This window comes from Siniperca chuatsi, linkage group LG13 (genome assembly GCF_020085105.1).
Source record: "Siniperca chuatsi isolate FFG_IHB_CAS linkage group LG13, ASM2008510v1, whole genome shotgun sequence".
NCBI classification, from domain to species: Eukaryota; Metazoa; Chordata; class Actinopteri; order Centrarchiformes; family Sinipercidae; genus Siniperca; species Siniperca chuatsi.
Genome location: NC_058054.1, coordinates 22,437,450 through 22,448,666, shown reverse-complemented (window position 1 = coordinate 22,448,666; position 11,217 = coordinate 22,437,450). Strand labels below are relative to the sequence as shown.

Sequence of the window (11,217 nt, the reverse complement as noted above, 5' to 3'; positions counted from 1 at the left end):
ATGTATTGTTCCACTCTCTACCACTGGATGAGAAGCCAGAGAATTATTCATTTAATCTTCAAAGTCTTATGTGACTACAGATTAAAAGTGGGCCCCTTCAGAGTGAAAGTGAAACGCTGTTCAGTTCAAAGTGCTGGAAAAAAAGATCGAGACAGGTGCTCATGTTTAAAACTTTTATCTTCATCTTGATTTACAAAAAGTTAAAGAATTAGTGGTGATGATGTTACATGAAAAATAATCATACTCGATGACTAAAATTACTGATGAAGACAAAGCACATTGTTTTTCTGTTGGCTTCTGTTTCTCCAGAATTCATAAAATGGTCATTTGAATAAAAATATTAAAATAGACAATACATTAACTGACCAGAAATGTGGGACACAAGCTGTCTTAACAAAATCCAATGCCATCTCAAACTGAACATGGTATAACACTAGTGCAACTCATACAAACCAGTTAAAACAGTTTGTATAACAATCCCTGTAATGTCACTCATATGGAGAATTATAGTGTGTATGTACAGTATTTGCATGCATACACCCACCTGCCAGTACAACTCATTTCCAGTTGAAGATCTTTAGTTTAAACTGAGACAAATGTGGTTTTTATCTGACTTTTACAGTAGCTGCACAAACTACTGGAATTATGCCAATAACTTAATCATGAACTAAAACTATAAAAGGGCAACAACAAAAAAAAAAGAATGAATATAAAATTCAATTAAAACCAGCTAAAACATGGCTGTGTTATGGAGGTCCTTGTGTCCTGCAGAGGCACGTGCCAGTCGGTGGCGTCTTACTCAGCATCAAGGACCATGATGTGTACGAAGAGTCCAGCTGCGGGGAGAACGTCTCCGTTCTTATTGAGCAGAGGCACATGTCTGTATCCTGCGTGGGAGCACAGAGTGGCTGCAGTCAGTGATCAAAAAAAGGAGAATATTAAGAGCTCATTGTGCAGAGTGTGAATTGAGTTATCTGTGCTCGACCACAGAAGGAGAGTTCCTGTCTTTGTTCATTTATGAAGTGTGAAAACAAAGAACTATCAGTGGTTTTACATCACTGGGTTACAGTGAGGAAAAAAAAGCCTGATCAATTCTACAAATATCCACTGCCGGTTGCTGAACTTACCCATTTTTAAGCTGTTGAATGGAAGTGTGTACTGTCCAACAAACTCATTGTCAGACATGGAGTCGTAGTCTTCGACGACGAAGCGCACCAGTGCGAGATCTGGCACATACACATCAAACTGGAAGTTTTCATTCCATGCAGGGTTAAAACCTTAAACAGAAAAGAAGAAATATGCGGTTGTTAACTTGATGTATCACAGATGTTATGCATCATTCATTTCTGATGTTCAGCGCGTTCCAGGAGTTATTTAGTGATCTTTCAACCTGCCTCGTCTATCTGTGCTTCAAAGGCTTCTCACATTTCCCAGAATGCATTTCGACAACTCCCAGGGGGCGTGAATACATTAGTTGTATGCAGGTGTATGCAGACAGATATTACACAGGGAAGGCAGAGCAGGAGTTTTTCCCAGTAAACAAGAAGCAACAGTTTTACAGCTGACTCAAAATGCTACATGTGTTGTGGATGCACTGCATTCTGGTCTATTGAGGCTATTACTGGTAGAGACATGTTCTACCATGGCTCTAGATGATCCTTACGCCAAATACTGGCATTTACCTTCAGTTTTAGCTAGCTGAAAAATGTCAGCATTTTTCAAACAGCATTGTAACTGTGATAATAAAAATGTTGCATTGGTTACGTTCAGCTAATAATCTGTCAGAATTAGGAGAATATACCCGCTGGTGAAATTCCTGCCCTGTTATGCCCAATATCTGCTTTGTAAAATAAAAGTACAGTACAAAACACATGTATATAGTGTTTGAAAGGAAAGGTACCATTGTTTTCAACAGCACTGGTCTCTTTTTCAGCAACATCAGCTGGCACTCCGTACACCTCCACTTTAACCAGCGGGTCCACAATGGAGGATTTCTTCTCGTTCACTTTGGGGAGCTGCTGGGCTGATATAATCTGATGACAGGTGGGGATACATTATGTCAGATAATAAAGAATCTGAACAGGATACTACAGCAAATGTTTGGGCGTAATGTCAGTGTGTGTGTGTGTGTGTGTGTGTGGTTGGTTGTGTAAGAGAGAGAAGCACTCACCATGACATGGAGCGTCTTGTGCTTCAGCCAGTCTCCTCGGGTCAGAGTGATGGGGTCAAACTCTGTGGCTATGTCACTCATGTAGGCCGGTTTCAGGACGTAGCCGCTCTTTCCGTTAACCAGGAATCTGCCCTGGTTAATGTCCATGTCTGTGCAGGCTGTCTGGAAGTTTAAGGCCACTGAAAAGGAATTAATAAGGTCATGCAGGGACAGTGATGAATCAAGAATAAGCGACTGTGTGTACATGCAAGAGTTTGTAATATCCTCCTTGCGTAAGTATTATGTACCAATTTGGCAGCCAGCATTCCACAGAGGCACTGGGTTGTAGTTGGAGGAGTTGGTCCTGATACCTGCTGGATAGATCCGGCTCAGCTTGTGCGCATTATGCCGGATGTAGGCATTAGCTGCAGAGAACACAGAGACCGAGGAACAGAGTTAATCTACTGAGCTGAAAGTTAGATTATAATTTTCTGTCATCACACAGAAAGGTGCATAATTGTATACACTTTTTTCTGACAGAGGTGCCATCATAACTATAATCAACACATGAGGATACCTGGTGTTGTGCCTGATTTGACAAAATCATTTCAGGATGAGATGTTGTAGCCAGGGAGGAAGTTAATTCATGTTTAACTCATGTTTACATATTGGTTTCCAGGTCAGCCCTATTTCAGCACTTATTAAGTAGGAATAATAAAACAGGAATTTTAGGAAGCAGCAATAAGTAATTTAGAAAATATCCTTAAGATAAGATAAATCTTGACACTAAAACACTTGAGTGAATCCAGCCTGAAGTCTTCCTCACCCGACTCCTCTGCCAGCTCCATGGCCTTTCCCTCCTTGAAGGACGACATCTCGTAGAAGCTCTGGTTTTGTCTCGCGTCGTCAAAGCTGTGGAAGTGGACGCTCTTGCAGTAGATCACCATGTCGGACAGCTCTTTCGCTAGTTTCAGCTTAGTTTTCTTCTACACATTCAATGGAAATGAAATGTAAGTACAAAAGAAACGTCTGCTAACGCTAAACATGTGTTAACTGAGACGATTTATTTACTCTTCCTTGATGTGGCACCCCCCACCTTGCTTTTCTCTTTCTCCTTCTGTTCATCCTCATCATTTGACTCTTCCTCCTCCGTCACGTCCATGTCATCAGCTGCTGCCACCTCAGGAGCAAAGCTGGCCTCCAGTGTGTTTAACCTCTTCCCTTTGATCAGGAACTTCCCCTTTAGCTCCTGGTGGTATACACACACACACACACACACACACACAGTAGTGTAAGTGACTGATACCATCACAACCATCCGTCATTGATAAGAGTGGATACAAACCTCTGGAGATGGGAAGTTTGTGGGCATGCTGTCCCCCAGGGGGGAAGTGATGAGTGCACTGCCCAGGATGGAGCTCATGTGGTGGGCCATGACTGCCTGCTGATCCACACTGCAGTGGTTCTCCAAGGAGAGGATAACTGGGTAATCGGACGTCTGCGGACACAGAGAATTCAGATCGAGGAAACGTACATAGAGTGCTAATGGATATTTTATGATACTGGATACTAAACACACCTTAAAGGCATACTCCTTGATGGCTTTGATTGCGTCTTTGAAGAGGATCTTCGAGGTGAGTGTGTAGCCGTGGTAGATCACCGGCTCATCGTCTGATCCGTCCCAGCAGTCCAGCTCCACACAGCGGCAGCCCTTCAGCAGAGCCCTGAGAGAGTCACAACCAGCATTAGTGACTGAATGGTTGGACTACAAAGACGCTCTGTAAAGCAGCCCAAGGGTTGTCGTTAATAAACCTCAGATGGTTAAAATAACCAATAACTTGTTTACTTAAACATCCAGATAGTGATGAATTTGAAAAAATAATCCCAATCCAATCCCTAGTTACGTGTACCAGACCAGTATAGAAAGGGTAGAAATAACTTGTTTTTCCTCATCTTCCTCCATCAAACAGATTTCTATATTAGCAGGTTGTTTTTGTTTTTTAAATTTGGATATTTTCTGATCCAAACTGTTTCCTTTTTCTCAGCCAGAGCACACTGGGAAAAGAACATATTGCCAGGTTAAAACAGGCCACTCCTAATCATCCATCCATCACTTCATGAACTACACAGCATGAGTTCATCGTCATATTGCCTTGGGACAGGTGCTTTGCTCAAACTAGAGACATCCGGCATCTCTCAGCCTCCTCCCATTGGGGATAGAGAGATAACCAGAGACCAAAAGTTGGATAAATCTCTGCAGTGATTTTATCAGTACATCACAGCTGTAGCAGCTGAATTCAAGACTGGACAGATTCCTTTAGACCAGACGAAAGCTGTTACCTGACATAAGCCTCCGTACTGCTGGGCCCACTGAGCTGATCCTCCATGAGATAGGTGTTGTGCGAGGAGGAGATGAAGTAGTGGTTGAGGGGCTGGCTCATGTCCTGGTACACCTCTTTGTGATCTGAATTGAGGACCAAGGCCTCTGGATGGTGCATGTACATGAGGAAGCCATCTTTGGAGAGCAGCTTCTTCTCTTTGGCTGGAAGAACACAAGGACATGGCAGAACAACAAGCGTGTGAGTGTTATACATACGTATACTGTCTCCTTTAAGGGGAGCTGATTTCCCCTGTGCTAATTTCATATTGAAATCCAAGATAAAAGATCCTTGCTGAAAAGTTAGGCCCCAGAAGGATCACAGATAGAAAAAATATGTATACTGGAGGCCACAAAATGCTATTGCGTGCTTCATGATGGGAGGAAAAGGCTGCAGCCAGGGCTCAAAGTGTAATATTTTACGTTATCTCTTCTGTCATTCTCTTATTGCCCTTACTTTAAGCCCCACAGCAAAGCAAGTACACATTTTGACTGTAAAAAAATCTACCAACGGACCGCTTGTGTTAACTTTCCTCCCTGACAGCAGCAGCAGCAGCAGCAGAGATGTCGGCTCTCAGCATGTCTGCTGTCGACTGTCTGGAAGTGGAGGAAAGTTAATATAGAAAAGGGTCAGATGTGGATGTGCTTCCTCTCCACACCCCAAAGGGACAGATGATGTCATTCTGAATAATAAGTAGCCATGTGCTTCTGAGAGCATGGCTTATTATTATTCAGAATGACATCATCAAACCACTGTTCTGTGTTAACCTCCCTCTAGCTGTAAACCATAAACACCTTTCCATGCGCTCTCACTCAGGGCCAAATCCACAAACGCTGGCCTCTCACTGTAAAGTGTAGGACTGAGCTGTCCAGCTGGGAGAGCGCCTCTCCCATGATGTGCTCGTGCGTTCTGGAACCACCAGAATAACCGCCGGGCTACACTGAACACGTAACGTAGGCCTATGCAGAGCGCTTGGAGCGGATACTGCAACACTACACTTCCACTATAATCAGTGAAACTGTCTACACAATGAGAGCAGCGTTAGAAGATCTGTATTTGCACATCGGCTGGTTAAGCCCTTTAAGCGGTTCTCACTATATACACTTATCTCGTGCCCACGAGTTCATTAAAACGTGCAAACAAGTTAATTAAAATGTACGAACAAATTGTATCTCGTGGGCACGCAATAGCATTTCGTGGCCTCAATATACAGATTTTTTCTCTGTGTGATCCTTCTGGGGCTCCGTAATGTTCTGCACCTCTTAGCATTAAATAGGCTTGGCAAACCTAATGCAAGATGCCCTCGCCTGTGGTGCAGGTATGTAAAACACTCACGTAATACATTACTTATCCTTAAGAGCACCAACAAAACTGAAGACTGTTATCATTGCATACTGCATGTATTTTAAGTTTGTCTTGTAGGTTAATATTGATTCACCAGAGCAGAAAACTAAGCTTTAGCTTTAGATGTATAGTTAGATGTATTTTTTAACTTTGGACGGAGCTATGCCAGCTATTTCCCCCTGCTTCCAGTCTTTATGCTAAGCTAAGCTAAGCTAAGCTAATTGCCTCCTGAATCTAGCTCCAAATGTAGCATACATGAGAGTGGTATCGATCTCTTTATGTAACTGTGGGTTGGATCTGGATTAAAAGGAATAGTTTGACATGTAGAGAAACATGCTTATTTGCTTTCTTGCCAAGTGCAGTATTTTTTTTACTTAATGGTTTATTTAACGGGGACAATGCACATAAATACATAAACATTGCTGTAAATGTACCAGAGTTAGCCAAAAGGCTATTTTTCATCTGTAGTCCCTGGAACACAAGCTCTGTTTCCCTTTTACTCAACATACGATTCCTGCTTGTTTTTTAGTTTTTGGACAGGAATTTGATGCCTCGCAGCTCATATGACGGTCATATTATGGATACATAGAGGAAGACAATGAAAGCTATTTTTGCCCTATAGCTCAAAAGATTGAAAATGATGTCTGGTTTCAATCTCAAATCTCCTAGTACTGAGTTAGTGTGTTCAAAATAGATTAAAAAGGGTCATTCTTAAATACTAAAAATCGAAAACATCAAAAACTTTTAGAAAATGAAAGAAACATATCACCATTCCGATATTTAAAAGCAATACATATAATAACAAAAATGTAAATACAAATGCAAAATTAAAATGAAATGCTAAAAGAAAGTCACAGCCCTGCTGGTTTTCAGTGATTCAGCTGTGATGCTGAAAGACCAGGAGTGAGAACCACTGCTCCGCCACACTATAGAGGAACAACCTGAAACACAAATGCGTTATTTCAGATACGGTACTGACCATTTTCATCTGGCTCAAACTTCTCGATAATCTTGTGTGCGTCAGCCAGTGAGGCTTTCTCTCTCTGTTCTTTCATCAGGAAGTCCACCAGGTTTTCAGGACTCATAAAGCCCGTAGTTTTAGCGTACTCTCCATAGATCACGTCTATTTCCTCTCGATGGGTCAACAGGTCATAGAAATGTTCAATCTCCTCTCCAGACAGGTATCCAGATTTGGAGTTGTCACATTTCTGTATGATGGAAATGTAATATGAAAGTTGGTCCACACTTCACATTTAACCTGAACTCAATATTTTAAAAAAATGATGTTATCAGTCTTAGTAGGCATTAAGGTGAATACCTTTTTCATCAAGATTTTATTTCAAAATTTTTCCTAGCAGCCACTTAAGAGAAGAAGTGCAGCGTGGCAAAAGTCTAGCACATGCACACACAAAACAGGACAAAACAACACTTTCATACACACATAACCTGCTAGGGGCAAAATCACAGGCATAAACTGAACTTCTCTTCACTTAGATCAATGACAAATTGATCTAAAACATTTCTTTTAAATTCACATTTCAATCAATTCATTATTGCAAAGAACTCTTCTTAATTACCACCACATCTGACCTAATAGATCAAGTTAACACTGGTTTTCATGTTAATGTTTTCTGATATTGCGAGCTCTGCCTGCCCACCTTCAAACAGAACGGATTACTTCAGTTTAGGTGAGAAGTGTTGAAAATGTTTTTTTGTGTTGAAATCATACATTTACATTACATCTATGGACACTGCAGCAATAACTTTTAATCTGCTTTTTAAAATAGCTGCTGAGGATATCTACTTATGATGTTGATATTTAGGAATTATCAAAGAGCTCTGAGGGCGTCATCACCTTGAAGAGCGTCTCTGCGTAGTCGTCATCCACCTTGACGTTGATCAGACGCAGGAAGTTCTTGAGCTCTGACAGACTCAGCTTATCATCTTTGTTCTTGTCTGCTTTCCTCAGGCAATTGAAGATCCAGCTGAAAAGTTTTTGATGTAAGGAGTAGATGATATGTATTATAATTTATTATATTTTGATTTGCTTAGCACTTCTATTCCTGTGTGCATTGACGTAATAGTGAGCAGCTGTAACGAAAGAGTTTCCCCTCGGGGATCAATAAAGTATTTCTGATTCTGATATAATGACATCTTTCTGTCTGCATTCTCTAATTGGTTGTGACTCCTATGTGGTCATTCCTGTGAAATGCTGTAAATCAGTCTTGTTCACAGTCTAACCTCCACTATCATGACAAGGATACTGCTCTGTCTTCTGCTGGAGACTCAGGTTGTTTATGTTGGAGACCATTTTCTGCAGGCTGATGACCCACTGCTTGGCCTCCTCCTCTGAGCTGGCGATGAGGTCCAGGTTCTTGCGACGGCCCTTGAACATGATGGAGAAGCAGCGGCCCTCCACCTGCTCCTCTGTGTACTTCCTCAAGCCTTCTGACTGACGGCCCATTCGCACCGCTGATATGTCATAGAGTGAAACTGGAGACAGGAGAAGAGTTGTTAATGTCATTTTACACTTTCAATATATCATTTAGTAAATATCCTGCCATAGGGCTGGTAAAATACTATATGCCTAGTTCTGCTATAACAAAAGGTGGTTCTTTTGTGCTTTTGGTATCTTCAGACATCACAGACCAGCCCGCTTGGTAAACATAAACCTGCTGTTTGCAGTTTGCTGACGTCACATTACAAGTTTCTGGGAACTGAAGTTCGACGTTTTCGAACAGCTGCCTTTTACTTAAGTTTGAAGTCACTTGTGCAGAGTTGTTGGATGCACCTTTAAGGGTTGCATGTTATTTCACATGAATAAAAGAAATAAAGACATCACCATACTACAGTTATCAGACTGTGACTACGTGACAACAGTTTATTGCTGTAACCCAAGAGCAAAATCCAACCAGAGCCATTTAAAACCACTCCTCCATACACAATAAAAAAATTACTATCTTGATAAACACCCAGAAAACAAAGCACTGCTATTCAATTCAATTTTATTTATATAGCGCCAATTCATAACAGAGGTTATCTCATTGCGCTTCTTATAAAGCAGGTCTAGACCGTACTCTTTATAATGTTATGATGAACAACCCAGTTGCATATGATAGTACCACAGACTCAGAGAGAAATAATCTTTTATAGCTCTGTAATCAGTCCTCCACTTTTATTATCCATGAATGAAAAATCCATCTGACCTGAGAAAAGATATCAAAGAAACTTTTAGTTGTATCATCACTGGAAACACAAATGTGTTGATGTTGTTAAGTAAAAAATTATAAGTCAAAAGTAAAGAAGAGGTGTGAGACGTGTGTCAGCCACAACACCAGACAGAGGTGTGCAAGGGTTTTGCGGACCGGTCTACGCTGGGACAGCACTCACAGGTCTGGTTTGTCCTGAAGTATTTCTTCGATTCCTGCCACATGGTCTCGCAGTCCTCTTGGAGTTTGAAGTAGCGGGTCTTCTTCCACGACGGGGAGCGGACCTTGAGAAGATCTCCCCCTTGCAGGAGGAACTGGAGGTCCGGCTCGCCCTCCATACCTGTGAGAACGAGGAGCAGAGAATAAAATTCCAACAGATTAAAAACACGAAATTTTCTGCAAATCTACTGAGCTGAAGCCCATTTTACACGATCCATATGCCACTTGACTCAAACTTTAGACCCTGCTCTCTTTCCTCCTCCTCAACCTGTATTCATCTCATCAGAAAACTCGATGAAGAGTGAATGCCCAAGATCACAAACCAAGCAGGCAACCAAGGCAAGCCCCTTCCCACGTAATTTTATAGCGTTACACATTAAAGTTTAGATGTACACTGTAACAACAAAGCATGTAGTCTGACCCTGGATAACCCTTTGGTCACATCTGCTACAAGATATCGTTCAAATAACTGCAATGCAGCCTACCTAGGAGCTTTATGTTCATTTGTATCACCTTCTGGCTTTTGGCATCGCGGAGTAATTCCTCAGATCTGCTCAGTTTGGGTTGTCTTTGCAGGCATTTCATGGTGCCCTGATGCTGAAACACTACCAGACTGTGTTCGCAAGGCGGTGGGACCGAGCAGTGTGTGGAAGGGCGTGAACCAGCCCCACTCAAAGTTCACTTTTCATCTCCGACAGGACTGCCTTTAGGCGGTCAGCTGACAGCCAGACACGTATGTTACTTCAGCTACTACAACTAGCAATGTGTACATACCGCGGCAAGAGGAGGTGGTTCAAAACTTCTGTCCGGTTTATGCTAAAAGTTGGTAGAACGTTACTTATTTCAGGAGAACGAGTTGACCAGTCTTGAAGACAGTTAGACCAGTTTTGAAGACACCCAAAGACCCCATAGTTAACTTTAGATAATAACCATGCAGTGAAGCTAATACACAGATTTTCCATAATAGTTAGGTTACTTTTGCTGCTAGCTAAAAATCAAACGTCACAATGCATTAATTAGCTAATGTTAGCTGCAGAATTTCAAATTTAAGCTACATGACACTAAAGTTGGCGTCTAGCCAGAAGGAATAACAACAAACATTTAAAATGTGGATAGGTGAATCTATTTAATTAATATAGCGTATGAAAATATAATGTAACTATATTACAGCAATATATTTAATTAGCTAATGTAAGATATAACGTTACATCCTGCACTAAGTGTTGAGTCCTGCTATTGTTGACTCGCGGGCTCCATCTAATGGTGACATCGCGGTACTGCCAAGTGCTGAGATTTAAATCCAATTTAAATTCACCCGACCAGACTTACTCGTTTTACAAAAGTTTATAGATGGCAAACAGGTCTACAAACTAAACATAATGAATGCTGAGAAGAGAGAAACATGGGTCCATTTAGCGCCAGTGCTTGCAGTAGGGGTTTGTTTTTCTTCTCTGGTTAACTAGAGGCTGCGCTGTTGTGGTTTGGCAACACTTTGCACCAAGGTGAACCGAGGCTAAACGACTCCTAAAATGTAAACAAGTGATCTTATTCGAACACGTTTCGTTCAATGAAGTAAATATCCGCAGTTGGTGAAAAAAAAACTATTTGATTGCAACAATTAAAATGTAAGAAGAATTACTAAAAGCCACCCGAGTCTACTCAAATGCCATTTGGGTCTGAGGATTAGTCAATGTTGGAAAATTCTGGAACAAAATTACTTTAATTTGCTAGTTTAAACAGAAACCCAAAATGTGTCCTACCGTTTTTCCTTTCGATCCCATTCGTTTCCATCCTTTCTGAATTTGATCTCTCTTTTAAGCAGTCAGGTCTTTCCTGGTTTCACTTGATGCACCGTTTCATCTAACGTTACTTCTTCTTTTCATGAGCTGCAATGTAAGAAACCTGGGATCGTTGAAGC

General features: G+C 41.3%; 1 protein-coding gene across 5 annotated transcripts; it reads right to left on the bottom strand.

The window, feature by feature from the left end:
* Positions 1-159: 159 nt before the first annotated feature.
* On the bottom strand, positions 160-11,192 carry plcd1b (phospholipase C, delta 1b). Of its 5 annotated transcripts, none has more exons than XM_044220793.1 (15): positions 11,060-11,192; positions 9,262-9,420; positions 8,136-8,364; positions 7,727-7,856; positions 6,851-7,079; positions 4,490-4,691; positions 3,729-3,873; positions 3,495-3,647; positions 3,246-3,398; positions 2,976-3,135; positions 2,458-2,574; positions 2,171-2,349; positions 1,901-2,033; positions 1,128-1,277; positions 160-908 (listed from the first exon to the last, which is right to left on the bottom strand). In XM_044220793.1, exons 1-15 carry the CDS (start codon positions 11,088-11,090, stop codon positions 796-798), a joined length of 2,283 nt encoding a protein of 760 aa, XP_044076728.1. In that variant the 5' UTR covers positions 11,091-11,192; the 3' UTR covers positions 160-795. The 5 variants fall into 5 exon arrangements, with proteins under 5 accessions (XP_044076728.1, XP_044076729.1, XP_044076726.1 ...); XM_044220794.1 differs by having other exon boundaries at positions 160-887; XM_044220791.1 differs by lacking the exon at positions 11,060-11,192 and adding an exon at positions 9,785-10,112.
* Between the last annotated feature and the right edge of the window lie 25 nt (positions 11,193-11,217).

Coding starts and splice junctions, on each gene's coding strand:
- plcd1b (XM_044220791.1), bottom strand. CDS start 9,884: ATGAAATGCCTGCAAAGACAACCCAAACTGAGCAGATCTGAGGAATTA. Junction 2,575..2,975: donor GGAGCTGGCAGAGGAGTCGG/GTGAGGAAGACT, acceptor TGTTCTCTGCAG/CTAATGCCTACATCCGGCAT. Junction 2,034..2,170: donor ACAAGACGCTCCATGTCATG/GTGAGTGCTTCT, acceptor ACCTGTCATCAG/ATTATATCAGCCCAGCAGCT.